The sequence below is a fragment of the Oncorhynchus nerka genome, linkage group LG1 (assembly GCF_034236695.1).
Source record: "Oncorhynchus nerka isolate Pitt River linkage group LG1, Oner_Uvic_2.0, whole genome shotgun sequence".
Classification (NCBI taxonomy): domain Eukaryota; kingdom Metazoa; phylum Chordata; class Actinopteri; order Salmoniformes; family Salmonidae; genus Oncorhynchus; species Oncorhynchus nerka.
Window position 1 is genome coordinate 43105770 of NC_088396.1, and position 19238 is coordinate 43125007.

Consider the following 19238-nt stretch of genomic DNA (forward strand, 5'->3'; position numbering starts at 1 on the left):
AGAGGGTTGGACTGAAAACCCACAGGATGGTAGATCTCCAGGAAGAGGGTTGGACTGAAAACCCACAGGACGGTAGATCTCCAGGAAGAGGGTTGGCCTGAAAACCCACAGGACGGTAGATCTCCAGGAAGAGGGTTGGACTGAAAACCCACAGGACGGTAGATCTCCAGGAAGAGGGTTGGCCTGAAAACCCACAGGACGGTAGATCTCCAGGAAGAGGGTTGGGCAGCCCTGCTGTACATAGTCACTTTGCAAATTACCTCAACTAACCGGTACTGGTACCCCCTGTATAAAGCCTCGATATTGTTATGTACATTTATTGTGTTACTTTTTTATTGATTTGATTTATTAAAAAAATAAAAATAATTAGTAAATATTTTCTTTACTTTATTTCTTGAACTTCTTGTTGGTATAGGGCTTTTACTGTTGTATTCAGCGCATGTGACAAATAAAATTTGTGAAAATAAATCAACAGTATAGTATGTGACTATGGGCTCCAAAAGAGAGTGGGACACATATGGTATTGGCACCACTGTTACAACTGATTGTATGATTCAGAGCCCATTAAGAGCAGCCCTTCCCATTACCTGTGGGCCAGGGTCATTGGAAGTGTTGCCACTGGAGTGCACTATAGCAGCCTCTCTGTAATTATTCAGCCTCTCTGTAAGGGTCATCTATTGCTATCACCTCCTCAGTAGAAGATCTCTAGTAGAAACTCCTGTTTTCTGGAAGCAAAATTTGGCTCATTTCCCAAATTTTCCTGCAGGTACTGTATCCAGGTCTAGACTGTGAGGGCCAGTTTGTGCTAAGGAGGAAGATGATAATGAGGAGGAAAATAATCATGTAGGAAGTACAGTAGCAATCAGTTGTATTGACCATCTCTCCCAAAGCTTATGTCAGAGTTTTGAATCGGCCAACAATGTCACTGGTCTGTGGCGATAGATAAAGGTAAGATTGATGAAGCGAATCGTAATTTCATTGCTTGGTTTTTTTTTTTTCATGAATGTTGGTGGGACTATGGCCACAAAGAGCCTAAATTCCCTCAGGTGAGAAATTATGTTTAGGGGATAAAGTTCAAGCAGTGTTGGAAAGTAAAGTTCTCCCTCAAGTTGCGTAGAAATGACTGCAGATGTAGCATCTTAATTGGATGACTCTTTTGTTGCTAAGAATGTAAAACTTGCAGTCTATTTGAGTTTTAAAAAGGCTTCTAAAGTTGGCAATTTCCAATTTGAAAATTCTAACTTGATTTGCCATAATGAAAAATGTATCAATCCCTACAAAAATGTAAATGTAATTATAATCCACATAATAATTCACATTTCCTGCTATAGGAAACTGGCTCAAATGAAGGTACTACATCTGTACCTAATTTTCAAAAAGATGGTATTAATAACCAGTTACCTGGAAGGAGTTGAAGAAGAGCTCGAAGTACATCCTGACCTCCCAGCTGAGGCCCTGGAAGGTGTGAGGCATCCCCACAAACACAATGTAGTGGACCCCAAACACCAGCACCAGCACCAGGGTGGACTTAGCCAACTTCCTGTGGGTACGGACACAAGCAACAGGTTGGAGAGGATCAGTTTGAGCAAGACAAGACAAGATGCTGAATCTTTATCTCATAATAGTATAAATAATAATTTGGGATGGAAGGTGATCAGTAATTCTGCGCAGTCAGACTTCAACGTAGTTGTTTTTGTCACACAGGAAGGCTAAAGGTCACCCGTCTTTAAATCGCAGTGGATTCAGCCATGACAATCTCACCAACAACTCCCTGTTTAGTAAACAGGGTTTCACATGTCACAGATGGCCATCAGTCATGTCACATTTGCAAAATTCTGCTTTCCTCGCCTGTGGTTCTTCCCCTCAGATCTGATCTGTATTGATGATCTATCTAAACAATCTCCCGATCCATCAGTGAAAATGCCAATAAACAACGAAACCTACCGGTAATTATTAAGCATTTATAAATGGCCTGCAGGCAGACGTCAGATGGGTAAATGGTGTGTAAATGGCACACTTAGTTAAGATGGGAGCGTGCCTCCCTCATATCTGTCATCATCATTCATGCTACAGTCCAGTGAACACGACTGACGCCCACAGCAGGGTTGACAGTCTCCTGCAGGGCAATGTTCTCCTGGTCTGTAAGGTGACTCAAACGCTGGTGTGTGTGTGTGTGTACAAATGTGCATGTGTGTGCCTGTGTGTGTGTGTGTGTGTGTGTGCGTTGTATAACTGTTATTAAACCTAGCAGAGTGACGTGGGGCTTCGACCCTGGTGGAAACACTCTGGATCAGTCCCTGATGGCACTCTCTTCCCATTATAGTGCACTACTTTAGACCAGAGCCCTATGGGCCGTATTCAAAAGCAGTGCACTATATAGGGAACACTAGGGGTGAGATTTGAGACGCATCCTCTGAATGAACCTCGGAATAACTCTCACATCCCCAACACGCAGCTCTATCATTACAGAGGCTTTCAACATCCACTATGGATGTTGTTCAGTAGCATCATGGGTAATTGCAGATAGAAAATAATACCAACTAATATGTGCTTTTGTGTATGTTTTATGGTGTTTCATCCCACTTTGAAACGATAACGAAGCACAGAGGAAATTTCAGACCGAACATAATTTCTAAGCTAGTGGCAAGACATTTCACACCCAAGACAAGATGTACACCCATATCAAGTCATTGTTATAAGGGAACATTAAAGGAAGTGCTAAAGGTAAGAGCACAAGAGGAAGTCTGAATATAGTTGTGAATATAGTTTGTCTATAACCTTCTGAAATTATGAGTGTTTTTTAAATCAACAATGTTCAACTCTACAGGAGAAAAAAAGGTAAAATGCCTTACTACAGTTGACTTTCAGTGTGATCAATAGACATTCAAATAACTAGTGGGTCCTCACAGAAACCAGTGGGTCCTCACAGAAACTAGTGGGTCCTCACAGAAACCAGTGGGTCCTCACAGAAACTAGTGGGTCCTCACAGAAACCAGTGGGTCCTCACAGAAACTAGTGGGTCCTCACAGAAACCAGTGGGTCCTCACAGAAACTAGTGGGTCCTCACAGAAATCTTTTGCCATCTTTTTACCCACCTGTACTGTTTTCTTGTGTCGTATCTCCCTGCGTTGGTCTCCCTGATCTTTGCTGCCAGCACTCGCACAATGTTCACAAAAAGGATAAAATTCAGCTGAAAAGACAATTGGAAAAAAAAATCTAATTAGCTGAACCAGAGATAATAGACACGTGATTGCAGAGAGTACAAGTCCTCTGCTTGAAACATATTCCCTCATTTCTCTAATCTCCTCACGTCTCTAATCTCCTCTCAAAAGCCCATTTTCTTAGCACTTAATATCTCTTCACAATCCATTGAGAGATAACATGGGCTTGACTGTATGTTGATATATGATATAGAGTTGAGTAGGTTACTTTCTAAATGTAATCAGTTACAGTTACACGTCCAATATTGCAACCAGTAACTTGTCCAAAATTGCAACCAGTAACCTGTCCATAATTGTAATCAAAACTCAGTAATGTAATCTGATTACTTTCAGTTACTTTCCTCTTAAGAGGCATAAGAAGAGGACAAAAACGATCCATAAAATTCATTTGCTGTGTCATGATGGAACAAACTTAAATTTGCACCTTATTTAAATGCTGAATTGAATGTCATTGAGAAAATAGAAAGGTTTCTTATTAACATATTTTCCTGCAAAAATCCTTTCTGAATTAAAAAGTAATCCAAGAAGTAATAAGCTAGTTTTACGAAGGTATCTGTATTCTGATTACAATATTTTTCACCGGTAACATAACTGATTACGGTTAAGAAAAAAAGTAATCCATTACATGTAATCAGTTACTCACGAACCCTGATGATAGACCATACAGTGCCTGGACATGTGAAAACACAGGTTCTATCTACCATGGTCTATCAATGAATCAAGCAATTCAGTACAAGTATGAGTTATTGAACTCCAAATATAATATAATAAGAGACTACAGGCTTTGAAATGGGGCTCAAGGAGGATTCCGAGTATTGAGAGGGCATTCGATTTCAAACTCATCATTTTGCCTGACTCATATACAGAATCAGGTCATTGTTCATGAAGAATGATCGAGTCTCTCTGAGGAACACCTCAGCGACGGGTGAAAATGGCATGATGAAAAGTATTAATTTTGAGACGTGTGGCAAACAGTTGAATGCCTTTTGCCTCAGTATAATTAATTCATTAGAAAAATGCAAATGGAACGTTTACGTATTTAGGCTTTCACACTGACAGAGGGCTCTTAGAATGGGGCTCCTAATGGAAGTCAACATCCATTAAACAACCTGTCACTTTGTATGAGGAAACCATGACAACATGAATACAGAATACATTAAAACCATGACAATGAATACAGAATACATTAAAACCATTACAATATGAATACAGAATACATTAAAACCATGACAATATGAAAACAGAATACATTAAAACCATACCAATATGAATACATTAAAACCATGCCAATATGAATACATTAAAACCACAACAATATGAATACATTAAAACCACAACAATATGAATACATTAAAACCACAACAATGTGAATACAGAATACATTAAAACCACAACAATATGAATACAGAATACATTAAAACCACGAAAATATGAATACATTAAAACCACAACAATGTCACGTTCTGACCATCGTTCGTATGTGTTTTCCTTGTTTTAGTGTTGGTCAGGACGTGAGCTGGGTTGGCATTCTATGTTGTGTGTCTGGTTTGTCTATTTCTATGTTTGGCCTGATATGGTTCTCAATCAGAGGCAGGTGTTAGTCATTGTCTCTGATTGGGAACCATATTTAGGTAGCCTGTTTGGTGTTGGGTTTTGTGGGTGATTGTTCCTGTCTCTGTGTTTTGCACCAGATAGGGCTGTTTAGGTTTTCACACGTTTATTGTTTTCGTTAGTTTATTCATGTCTCGTGTCTTTATAAATTAAACATGAATAACCACCACGCTGCATTTTGGTCCACCTCTCTTTCACCAGAAGAAAACCCTTACAAACAATATGAATACATTAAAACCACGACAATATGAATACATTAAAACCATGCTAATATGAATACATTAAAACCACAACAATATGAATACATTAAAACCACGACAATATGAATACATTAAAACCACAACAATATGAATACATTAAAACCACAACAATATGAATACATTAAAACCACGACAATATGAATACATTAAAACCACAACAATATGAATACATTAAAACCACAACAATATGAATACATTAAAACCACGACAATATGAATACATTAAAACCACAACAATATGAATACATTAAAACCACGACAATATGAATACATTAAAACCACAACAATATGAATACATTAAAACCACAACAATATGAATACATTAAAACCACAACAATATGAATACATTAAAACCACAACAATATGAATACAGAATACATTAAAACCACAACAATATGAATACATTAAAACCACAACAATATGAATACAGAATACATTAAAACCACAACAATATGAATACATTAAAACCACAACAATATGAATACATTAAAACCACAACAATATGAATACATTAAAACCATGACAATATGAATACATTAAAACCACAACAATATGAATATTAATACAGAATACATTAAAACCACAACAATATGAATACATTAAAACCACAACAATATGAATACATTAAAACCACGACAATATGAATACATTAAAACCACAACAATATGAATACATTAAAACCACGACAATATGAATACATTAAAACCACAACAATATGAATACAGAATACATTAAAACCACGACAATATTAATACAGAACATACAAAAACACATGACAATAGTCAGTTACACAACTGAATGCCTTCCGCATTTAACCCAACCCCTCTGAATCAGAGCGGTGCGGGGGCTGCCATAATTGACATCCACGTCTTCGGCTCCCGGGAAATAGTGGGTTAACTGCCTTGTTCAGGGGCAGCACGACAGATTTGTACCTTGTCAGCTTGGGGATTGGATCCAGAAAGCTTTCGGTTACTAGTCGGTACGCTAGACGCACTAGGCCCCCTGCAGCCCCGTCAATATGAATGCAGAATAGGTTAAACAAGGTAGTCCCATCTCAGAGTGATGGGTTATTGTGCCATCCATTGCAGTGGGAACAGAATTGCTATGGATGGCATTTTAATTTTGTAATCTCAACCATATCACTGAAAGACATCCCATTCACGAGGAGTAAATATGTGACTTTGCCTCTCCCGAGTCCGTACGGGAGTTGCAGCGATGGGAAAAGACTGTAACTACCAATTGGATACCACAAAATTGGGGATAAAGAAAGTAGGGTGGTTGGGAGTTTGAATCTCATCAGGGACATTTTTAGACAATTCTCAACTTTTCAACTACTTTTTAGCTACTTTGTAACTACTTAGCATGTTCGTTAACCCTTCCCCTAACCCTAGCCCTTTGAGCTAACCCTTCCCCTAACCCTAAGCTTAACCCTAACTCCTAACCCTAACCCCTAGCCTAGCTAACTTTAGCCAGCTAGCTTTCATTAGCCACCTAGCTAAAATTTGTAACATATCATACGTTTAGCAAATTCGTAACATATTGTAACATAACATATATTACGAATTGTAATTGATAACTTATCATACAAAATGGGTGATGGATATCCACAAATTAATACATACCATATGAAACTTGACATATCATCCTAAATGTAGTGTCTCGGATTTACATACAGAATAATACGAAATGCTCTGCGACCGAGTTGATTAGTTTGTAGCCCAAAAGGTGTGGACGATGTTGTTCATGAGAGACATCTGTCCATAGTATGGTCAAACTGTACGGTCGTTTTCGGGAGAAGACCGATTTTCCGGGTGTCTCATGGTGTGACAAACACCGCTGTAGCTTGGCCACCTTCCACTGCAGATGTGGAAAGCCGACAGAGGCGGATGCCCTGGATTGAGACATAGCCCATGCCATCTCTAGCTTAAATTGATGGATTTTGATGGGGATTTTTTTATTATGTTACTTAGATTGACACACAGGATTTTTGGAGAATTCAATCATTCCTATTTTTTATATGAATACAATTCTGCATTTCGACCCTCGGTGCAACCTCTGTGACTTCTGGGAGGATTTTAACCCACTTAACCCCAAAATGTCTCCAAAGGTTCACCGTCACTGTAAAGCCCTAGTTATGTTGTTGCTTTCACAAAGTAATTTCTGAAGATTATTATTTATTTAATGTGATTAGTAATTAATTTACGTCTGTCCCTTATTTTAAGGTAAACCCTGTTACGTGACCTGAACTCTCACTTTAATATGTGACTTATTTCAGGAAACTAGGCCTATGTCACACGTCACTACTTCACATGAGAGTCATTTGAATGTAAACTTTATTTTTATATCAAAATGTGTTTTCTTGGCAGTAATCCCTTCTGGAACAGGTGAATGTTCATGTGCTTTAATAACAAACTTCTATGCCATCTGTAAATACGAATACAATTTTAAATTGCGAGCCTAGATGGTTTAGCCATAGAAAAAGTCAGCAACCTTCCCATTAGCCATGATTGGATGAGATAATGAGTGGGCTGGACATGCCAAGAGATCGAGTTCAGAAATCAGTGGAATGAGAGTATGATACCTAAGGAGATGGATAAAACATCTGTCTCCGGATTACATCTTCAAACTAAGGCTAACCATGGCATCTGTGACAGAGAGGGAGAAGCGTCCATCCATGTATACGGGTAAGATAGTCTAGCTAGCTACATTTTCAGATATTACATATTTCTAATTTAGTCAGAAAGTTGTTTTCATTTCAAGTTAAAGTGTGTTTGTAGCTAGATAGCTAATGTTAGCTGGCTGCCTAGCTAGCTAATGAGATGTGTATAATCTGTGTAGTAATGTTATTCATATTTCAGAGCCATTTGCTTTGCTAATTTTAGCCTAATGTTAGCTAGCTGACATTGAACCTGGTTGGTTAGCTTCCTGCAGATTTATGCAGTGTAGTCATGAGTTGGGATTATGGTTCTTTTTTAGCTAGCTAGCTACATGTCTTAACAAAAGACTCCACTATCCAAGTGACCATTTCAATAGAATGTTCATGATGTCAATGCGTCAACTGTTAATAGACGTAGCTGGTGAATTCGCTCTGGCTATCTACTCCGATTTCAGAGCACTCTCGTCTGAGTGTGCCAGAGCGCAGAAGTAACTGACAAATTTATGAAAACGCTCAACACCCGTTGAATATGGCCGGTGGCAGTAAATGTTGGCAAAAAAGCATAATTAAATTCTTGCCAGCAGCACAGTTGCAGTCACCAATGCTCTGGATAACATAAAAATAGCCTAACCAGCTCTGCTAGGCTATGTAAAAAGGTCAGAGTGAGCTGTTCTCTCATTTGTGTCTGGAAGTAGCTAGCAAGCTAGCCACCGTTAGCCAGTTAGCTTGTGTGTTTGACTGCTTGTTGTTTGGACAGAACGCTTGGATCAACCCTACTGGCTAGAGCGTCCAGTGTGTCCTCTGAATGCTCCGAGAGCGAAACACTGAATTTACAAACGGACAATCTGACAAAGCTCTGAGTTTACGTGCGGGGCTATAGATTAAGAGGGTGTGAACGATGCTGAATGGGTGCAGACAAAGAAGAGCTCTCCAGTTCGTGTAACAAAACATTCAAAGGCGATTTTCTCAAAAGTGAGTTTACAAGTTTATCAACTTTCAAAGCAGAATGACTTTCCCATTCTTCCTCAACTGTAGTGTATGACATACAATTTTCTAGCTCCGAGTCTCTACTTTTATCCAATGTAAAAAACACAATTCAAATGTTGCTACATAAGACCGAATCGAGCCGGTTGGTCATATATGGTGAACCTATTTATTTTTAAATAGATAAATTTTTTAAGGAAACATTGATCATCTAATAGTCAAATCATAGTGTAAAAGCAGGTGAGCTGCTCAACTCTTTTTGGCCGTTTGTTTGTGTTTTGTGCTGGTAAACTGAGTGGGTTGAGAGTAACATGTCAACCCTGTTATAGATCAACAGGCTATAAATGTCTTAACAATTGTCTTTTTTTTTGCATTCAATTGTGCTCCTTGATCAACACAATAAGCTTCCATTCTCCTGTCACAAGCAGATTTATGACTGATTTAATATGAAATCATCCACCCTTTTATGGTCAACCCATTTATGGTCAACCCTGTTACGGTCAACCCAGCACTTAATAGGAACTTACTATAGTATTTTTTTTAACTTAACCTCAAGGTGGGAAATGTGTTTATGAAGTTGAAAATGTGCTATTTATGACAGGATGTTAAAATTAGGTGAAATCAAGTTACACTTCTCAAAAGGCGCAGAATTGGTGGAACGACCCAAGATAAGTGTGCTTCCATATCAGTTGCTATCTCTCACATTTCCAGAGTTAACACACACACAAAGGCAGCTGGGGGCAGAGTTGAATTTTTAATCTCAATCAAAATATTTTGCCACCGTGCAATTTTCCACTATTATCCGCAATTTTCCACAACATTATCTGATTTCAGTAATGTGAGAGAAACACATAAACAATAAGAAGCAGACACTCATACTGTCTATCTTCCTTCAGCTTCTGAAAAGCTGGGTGATGGGTCTCAGTAGGTGGGTCTGTGTGTCTAATCTTTAAAGCTCCCAAAAACCCACACGCTGAGCGGTTTCATAAAATGATGAATGCTAAAATGGGTCCCCATAAGATCTAGAGCAGGAGTCTACAACCTTTTCTAGCATGAAAGGTACTTAAAATAAATGAAACGTCGCCAGCTGCTCATTTTATTTCTTTCTTTCAAATAGGCACATCATTCTCCTCCTGAAACTCTTCCCTGGGGCCATGGTATAGAAGAGATGTGTCCTGTCAATATACTGTACCTGGTAATATTATGGTTAATAAACAGTATTTGGCATGACAGGCCCCATCAAATTATCTGTGTATTTTCCTAAATTCTGTTAATCTGATTTATTTTTTCTGGTTTTAGATTGTTTTTTTAAACTCTCAATATAACAATTATTCATGCAGAAACAACTAAAATGGATGTTCTGGGTCCACATCAATGCTTAAATCACATCACTGACAAAAAAAGTAGGTCATCTGAACTAGATAATAATGAGGCAGTGGATAGACGTCAAACGGGTGTCAATATTTTCTCCCAAGGATTTGTGTATACAGTAGTTGTAACAGCAGATGGTAGTAATAACAGAGTAATAACGGATCCATGTAGGTTTGAATGGATCCGTGAATCAAATGAACAGACAACACTTACTAATCATCATGATATGCACATGCCTTCAGTAACTAATCATCATGATATGCACATGCCTTCAGTAACTAATCATCATGATATGCACATGCCTTCAGTAACTAATCATCATGATATGCACATGCCTTCAGTAACTAATCATCATGATATGCACATGCCTTCAGTAACTAATCATCATGATATGCACATGCCTTCAGTAACTAATCATCATGATATGCACATGCCTTCAGTAACTAATCATCATGATATGCACATGCCTTCAGTAACTAATCATCATGATATGCACATGCCTTCAGTAACTAATCATCATGATATGCACATGCCTTCAGTAACTAATCATCATGATATGCACATGCCTTCAGTAACTAATCATCATGATATGCACATGCCTTCAGTAACTAATCATCATGATATGCACATGCCTTCAGTAACTAATCATCATGATATGCACATGCCTTCAGTAACTAATCATCATGATATGCACATGCATATCATGTCTTTCATTAGATGCTGCTTATCACTTTGTCTGGAGGTACAGAACCAGTCAAAAGTTTGGACACAGCTACTCATTCGAGGGCTTTTCATTATTTCTTTACAATTTTCTACATTGTATAATAATAGTGAAGACATCAAAACTATGAAATAACACAAATGGAATCATGTAGTAACCGAAAAACTGTTAAACAACTCTAAATATATTTTATATTTGAGAGTCTTCAAAGTAGTCACCCTTTGCCATGATGACAACTTTGAACACTCACTCTACCCTTGAATGAGTAGGTGTGTCCAAAACTTTGACTGGTACTTTACATATTAGTGAAAATGTTGTTGGTATTTTTCCGGTAATGATATTATTAGACATTCGATTGTGGGTGTTGACTGGTAAATAATTGATGGGATCCTCAGATAAGCACATTCACGCACAAACATACATATACAGCCACATGCATGCACAAGCACACGCACATATGAGTGAGAGAGAGAGAGAGACAAAGAGCAATTATCATATGAATTGAGTTTTCGTTTCCTGCTCTGATATCTGTCTGTGTCCCTGCCACAGAGGTGTTCAGCTGTGTTATGAAACAGCGAAAAGTTAAGGGGAAAACTTGATCTACTTTTCTGTGAGGCAGCGTATCATCCTACACCAACTCTGAGACACAGACAGACTGGAGGCAGCAAGCAAAGCATTACTCTGCCTTACCCCAATGGCTGTCAGAATGGGGACTTGGTATATCCACTTAATGTTCCCAGCACTTAACTCCCAGCACCTAGAATCATTGAGAGAAAAGAAGAAGAGGAAAATATATGGTTGAAGAAAGGCAAACAAGGAGGAATAAAGTTGAAGGGTGTGAAGTAGGGGTGATGTATCAAAACAAAGAAGTGGAAAGAGAAGTGGAGGGACTGAGGGAGGGAGGGAGAGAGAGAGAGAGAGAGAGGGAGGGAGAGAGAGAGAGAGAGAGAGGGAGGGAGAGAGAAGTTGATCATTCCCGGGAAGGATAATGAACTCCATTTAGAGACTCTCTCTATTCATTACAGTGACCGACAGGGCAGTTAAAGAGATCCTCTCTCCCTATTCATTACAGTGACCGACAGGGCAGCTAAAGATATCCTCTCTCCCTATTCATTACAGTGACCGACAGGGCAGCTAAAGAGATCCTCTCTCCCTATTCATTACAGTGACCGACAGGGCAGCTAAAGATATCCTCTCTCCCTATTCATTACAGTGACACACAGGGCAGTTAAAGAGACCCTCTCTCCTATTCATTACAATGACCGACAGGGCAGCTAAAGAGATCCTCTCTCCCTATTCATTACAGTAACCAACAGGGCAGCTAAAGAGATCCTCTCTCCCTATTCATTACAGTAACCAACAGGGCAGCTAAAGAGATCCTCTCTCCCTATTCATTACAGTGACACACAGGGCAGTTAAAGAGACCCTCTCTCCCTATTCATTACAATGACCGACAGGGCAGCTAAAGAGATCCTCTCTCCCTATTCATTACAGTGACCGACAGGGCAGCTAAAGAGATCCTCTCTCCCTATTCATTACAGTGACCGACAGGGCAGCTAAAGAGATCCTCTCTCCATATTCATTACAATGACCGACAGGGCAGCTAAAGAGATCCTCTCTCCCTATTCATTACAGTAACCAACAGGGCAGCTAAAGAGATCCTCTCTCCCTATTCATTACAGTGACCGACAGGGCAGCTAAAGAGATCCTCTCTCCCTATTCATTACAGTGACACACAGGGCAGCTAAACAGGCAGTTAACCCACTGTTCCTAGGCCGTCATTGAAAATAAGAATTTGTTCTTAACTGACTTGCCTAGTAAAATAAAGGTAAAATAAAAAATAAATAAAGAGACCCTCTCTCCCTATTCACAGTGACACACAGGGCAGATAAAGAAACATCCACTGAGTTCCATCAGGGCCAATGACAAAGGCTATGTCTGCCTACCCATTCATTGTGAGAATATGTTTTGTTTATTCAGTCAGTATTTGAGCAAGATTTGTTACCCTCTATTTGAGCACACTTAATCCAGTTATGGGTGTTTACTTCATGATTTGCAAAGAGAGCAGCTCTGAAAATAGAATACCCATCCAAAGAGAAGGATTCATCCCGGGAACCGAGGGAGATTCTGGATGGACATTCTGTTAACATGATTTGGGAGGTTTTTGGTCACACATTAGATAGGAACCCGTTGGAGGAAAGAGAGTCTGCATTTGTCAAATTTTCCCTCCAAGGATCTGCCACATTTAGGTATGATAGCTAGCCATAATTTGAATGTGCAGGCGATGGAGGTCAGTATTCAGTGATTGCATATAATGTGTTTTATGCACTAGGCTTTAATTAAGAAGTGTGTGATTTGCAGAGCAGTGTGTCCCAAATGGAGAGAGATAACCATGGAGGGAGTTGTACATGACTGATGATTCCTTAATGTAGTGTTAACTTGTTATGTACATAATGCTACGTCCGATAATGCTACATCTGACAAATGCTACATCTGTTAATGCTACATCTGACAAATGCTACATCTGATAATGCTACATCTGATAATGCTACATCTAACAAATGTCACATCTGACAAATGCTACATCTGATAATGCCACATCTGATAATGCTACATCTAACAAATGCTAATCTGATAATGCTACATCTGATAATGCTACATCTGACAAATGCTACATCTGACAAATGCTACATCTGATAATGCCACATCTGATAATGCTAACTCTGATAATCCTAAATCTGATAATGCTACATCTGATAATCCTAAATCTGATAATGCTTCATCTGACAAATGCTACATCTGACAAATGCTACATCTGATAATGATTCACATGATAATGCTACATCTGACAAATGCTACATCTGATAATGTTTCATATGATAATGCTACATCTGACAAATGCTATCTCTTTCTCCAAACGCTGGCTCTTTCTCCAAACGCTGGCTCTTTCTCTAAACGCTGGCTCTTTCTCCAAACGCTGGCTCTTTCTCCAAATGCTCAATCTTTCTCCAAATGCTGGATCTTTCTACAAATGCTGACTCTCTCTTAAGGTTGCTTCCTGAGAGGATAATTGAGGAAAAACACTTAAAGGCAGCTTAATGGAATACTGTAGAGAAGGTGCAATAGAAAGAGAGAGAGAGAAAAGAGAGAACTGCAAGCAAGCCCTGGGTCTCACCATTCAGGCTTTCACACAGTGTACCCATCCTGAATACCTGATGAAAGAAACCCTGGGAACAACTATTCAGCACCAGATTCAACAGGCAACCGACCAAATCATCCCCAAAATCATCACAAGGCAACCCACCAAATCATCCCTGAGAGGAGAGTATGTTCCTCCGTCTACCGCCCCCTTTGTTTATCCTTACAGTGTTTTGGTGCAGAAGAGACCTGCTGCTGTCTCCAGTGCATAGTACAAGCCACTAATAGGAAGTCAAATCACTACCATTACCAAGTACTTAACACCCATATTACAATTAAATCATGTTACCTAGCCAGCAGATTGGTCTGGTACTGTACATTTGATGATTTATAGTTCCTTCAGAGTATTTAGACCCCTTGACTTTTTCCACATTTTATTCCACATTTTATTAGGTTACAACCTTATTCTAAAATGTATTAAATAATCCCCCCCCTGATACATTTACACATACTAACCCATAATGACAAAGCCAAAATAGGTTTTTAGATATTCTTGCAAATGTATTACAAATTTAAAAAACGGAAATATTACATTTACATAAGTATTCAGACGCTTTACTCGTTACTTTGTTGAAGCACCTTTGGCAGCTATTGCAGCATCGAGTCTTCTTGGGTATGACGCTACAAGCTTGGCACAACTGTATTTGGGGAGTTTCTCCCATTCTTCTCTGCAGATCCTCTCAAGCTCTGTCGGGTTGGATGGGGAGTGTTGCTGCACAGCTATTTTCAGGTCTCTCCAGAGATGTTAGATCGGTTTCAAGTACAGGCTCTGGCTGGGCCACTCAAGGACATTCAGAGACATTCTTTACCGTAGTGATGGTGCCAGGTTTCTTCCAGACGTGAGGCTTGGCATTCAGGCCAAATAGTTCAATCTTGGTTTAATCAGACCAGAGAATCTTGTTTCTCATGGTCTGAGACTCTTTAGAGGGCTGTCGTGTGCCTTTAACTGAGGAGTGGCTTCTGTCTGGCCACTCTACCATAAAGGTGGTGGAGTGCTGCAGAGATGGTTGTCCTTCTGGAAGTTTCTCCCATCTCCACAGAGGAACTCTAGAGCTCTGTCAGAGTGACCATTGGATTCATGGTCACCTCCCTGACCAAGGCCCTTCTCAACAAATTGTTCAGTTCGGCCGTGCGGCCAGCTCTAGGAACTGCCTTGGGGGTTCCAAACTTCTTTCATTTAAGAATGATGGAGGCCACTGTGTTTTTGGGGACCTTCAATGCTGCAGACATTTTTTGGTACCCTTTCCCAGATCTGTGCCTCGACACAATCCTGTCTCGGAGCTCTACGGACAATTCCTTTGACCTCATGGCTTGTTTTATGCTCGGACATGCACTGTCAACTGTGGGACCTTGTATAGACAGGTGTGCACCTTCCAAATCATGTCCAATCAATTGAATTTACCACAGGTGGACTCCAATCAAGTTGTAGAAACATCTCAAGGATGATCAATGGAAACAGGATGCACCTGAGCTCAATTTCAAGTCTCATAGCAAAGGGTCTGAATACTATTGTAAATAAGGAATTTCTGTTTAATATGTTTAATACATTTGCAAAAATTCAAAAATGTGTTTTTGTTTTGTCATTATGGGCTATTGTGTGTAGATTTCTGAGGATTTTAATTAAAAAAAAAATCAATTTTAGAGTAAGGCTGTAACGTAATAAATTGTGGAAAAAGTCAAGGGGTCTGAACACTGTACATCATAAAATCAACAGTCTTTTGATTGATCCAAAAAATGATGCTGGTACAAATGCTCAGACCGACAGACAGTATAATGATCTAATAAGCTATGAAACGGAGGTAGCTTAAATCTATTCACTATGGTTATTTTAAATTGCTTTATGTAGAAATATGTGAGTAAAGTAAAGTAGAGGTAAATAAACACATGTGAAGAGCGTGATCCACACATGCTCAGGAGCTTCGGGATCTTTAGTTTGGAGAAAAAAAGTCCAGGAAAAATTGGATCCGCAGTCACGGCATAATTTAAATGTATTCATGATGTTGAATAGCTTAATGTTTTGAATCCCAATTAACTGGAGGAGGAGAGATGGTGCTCTTGATACGGTCATTCTACATAAATCCATATTTATACAGAGCATAATTATGAAGAGCAGGGGGTGATAAAGGAGGCATGACAAGGTGCTTGAGAGGTCCATAGCTGGAGGATTCCATCTGGTGAGCAGATAATTGGGGATAGCTATTAGATATTTATACATAAAGCATCTGCATATTGAATGTGGACTAGGTTCTCACTCACCTTCCGTCTGCTAGTGTTGCCCGGACAACTGCCCATGCTGCCACGAACAGAGCTGGAACACCTGGAATTGGAATGATGAAAAGAACAGCAGCTTCCTACAAATGTTCTAAACACTAATTAAATAGAGCACCAGGGCCCTAACATAACGAAATTACTTAATTGCTTGTTTTCTATTGAATTGGTGTTATTTGTGTTATTCCTTTTTTCATAACTATGTTGTTGCATTTTTCTGTTCCTATGTAACAGCTCACTAATAACAGCTGCAATAGCACAGGAACAGGCTAGTTAGACAAAATAATGAGTTGTTCAATCCAGAAATAGCTCTCTGAGACAGCATGAACTTTGAATACAGGATAATTGAGTGGGTTGATTTCGTTTTGCTAAAAGGTGTTTTTAAGAGTCAGCTAGCTACAAAGCAGGAAGTTGTGAATCGTAATCAACAGACGTGGCTCTCTCCCCGTTAGAGCTGAAAAATATGAGTGAGGTCAACTCAACTCCAAACTCGGGGTGTGGTGTCAGGAAAATAACAGGAGGCTAAATAAATTTGGCTTGTCACCTAAAACCCTCACAAACTTCTACAGATGCACAATCGAGAGCATCCTGTCGGGCTGTATCACAGCCTGGTACGGCAACTGTACCGCCCTCAAACGCAAGGCTCTCCAGAAGGTCTGCACAACGCATCAACGCGGACAAACTACCTGCCCTCCAGGACACTTACAGCCCCCGATGTCACAGGAAGGCCAAAAATAGCAACGACCTGAGCCACTGCCTGTTCACCCCGATGGACGTTAGTACAGGTGCATCAAAGCTGGGATGGAAAGACTGAAAAACAGCTTCTATCTCAAGGTCATCAGACTGTTAAACAGCCATCACTAACATAGAGAAGCTGCTGCCAACATACAGACTCAAATCACTGGCCACTTTAATAAATGGATTTAATAATGGTATCTCTCGTCACTTTAAATAATGCCACTTTAATAATGTTTACATATCCTACATTACTCATCTCATATTTACTGTATATACAGTATTTTAAACAACAATAGTATTTTTTCCTATGCCACACGGCCATCGCGCATCCATACAAATATATGTATTTATTTCACCCCGTTACATTGTCTGTATAAGGTAGTCGTTGTGAATGTGTTAGATTATTTGTTAGATATTACTGCACTGTCGGAGCATTTTGCTAAACTCGCATTAACATCTGCTAACCATGTGACAATTGTTTTTGATTTGATTTGACACCATCACACCTCCTCCTCCATGCTTCACGGTAGGAACCACACATGCTGCGATCACCTACTCTGAGTCTCACAAAGACACGGCTGTTGGAACCAAACATTTCAAGTCAGACCAAAAGGACAGATTTCCACCGGCCTAATGTCCATTGCTCGTGTTTCTTGGCCCAAGCAAGTCTCTTCTTCTTATTGGTGTTGTTTAGTAGTGGTATTTTTGCAGTAATTTGACCATGAAGGCCTGATTCACACAGTCTCCTCTGAACAGTTGATGTTGAGATGTGTCTGTTACTTAAACGCTGTGAAGCATTTATTTGGGCTACAATCTGAGGTGCAGTTAACTCTAATGAACTTATCCTCTGCATCAGAGGTAACTCTGGGTCTTCCTTGCCTGTGGCGGTCCTCATGAAAGCCAGTTTCATCATAGAGCTTGATGTTTTTTGCGACTGCACTTGAAGAAACTTTCAAAGTTCTTGAAATGTTCCGGATTGACTGACCTTTATGTCTTAAAGTAATGATGTACTGTTTCTCTTTGCTTATTTGAGCTGTTCTTGCCATAATATGGCCTTGGTCTTTTACCAAATAGGGCCATGTTCTGTATACCACCCTACCCTGTCACAACACAACTGATTGGCTTAAGAAGGAAATAAATTCCACAAATTAACTTTTAACAAGGCACACCTGTTTACTGAAATGAATTCCAGGTGACTACCTCATGAAGCTGGTTGAGAAAATGCCAAGAGTGCGCAATGCTTTCATCAAGAAAAAGGCTACTTTGAAGAATCTCAAATATATTTTGATTTGTTTAACAATTTTTTGGTTACTACATGATTCCATATGTGTTATTTCATAGTTTTGATGTCTTCACTATTATTATATAACGTGGAAAATAGTAAAAATAAAGCAAAACCCTTGAATGATTAGGTGTTTCCAAACTTTTGACTAGTACTGTATAATATATATATATATTTATATATACTTCTATACACATTAGTCATCATAGATTGGTGTACAAAAACAAAACACAAATTGATAGCTGAGCAGTGTAAAAATATGCAATGTTTGTTGTCCATAAATCATATATTACTGTGATATATATACAGTTGAAGTCGGAAGTTTACATACACTTAGGTTGGAGTCAGTAAACTCGTTTTTCAACCACTCCACAAATTTCTTGTTAACAAACAAAGTCTGTTTCATCCTTGGGAGCAATTTCCAAACGCCTGAAGGTACCACGTTCATCTGTACAAACAATTGTATGCAAGTATAAACACCATGGGACCACGCAGACGTCATACCGCTCAGGTAGGAGACGCATTCTGTCTCCTAGAGATTAACGTAATTTGGTGTGAAAAGTGCAAATCATTCCCAGAACAACACCAAATAACCTTGTGAAGATGCTGGAGGAAACAGGTACGAAAGTATCTATATCCACAGTAAAATGAGTCCTATATCGACATAACCTGAAAGGACGCTCAGCCAGGAAGAAGCCACTGCTCCAAAACCGCCATAAAAAAACTAGACTACGGTCTGCAACTGAACATGGGGATAAAGATTGTGTTTTTTGGAGAAATGACCTTTGGTCTGATGAAGCAGAAATAGAACTTGTGGAGGAAAAAAGGGCAGGCTTGCAAGCTGAAGAGTACCATCCGAACCGTGAAGCATGGGGGTGGCAGCATCATTTTGTGGGGGTGCTTTGCTGCTGGAGGGACTGGTGCACTTC

General features: G+C 39.4%; 1 protein-coding gene across 1 annotated transcript in view; it reads right to left on the reverse strand.

Moving 5' to 3' along the window:
• Positions 1-19238, reverse strand: part of LOC115119027 (parathyroid hormone 2 receptor-like) — a 117808-nt gene that overhangs the window by 10275 nt on the left and 88295 nt on the right. Inside the window, exons 9-12 of the mRNA XM_065017213.1 lie at positions 16278-16338; positions 11514-11580; positions 3096-3190; positions 1402-1540 (exon numbers count right to left, since the gene is read on the reverse strand). Coding sequence (XP_064873285.1) covers positions 1402-1540; positions 3096-3190; positions 11514-11580; positions 16278-16338 — 362 coding nt within the window. The remainder of the gene's footprint in view (positions 1-1401; positions 1541-3095; positions 3191-11513; positions 11581-16277; positions 16339-19238) is intronic.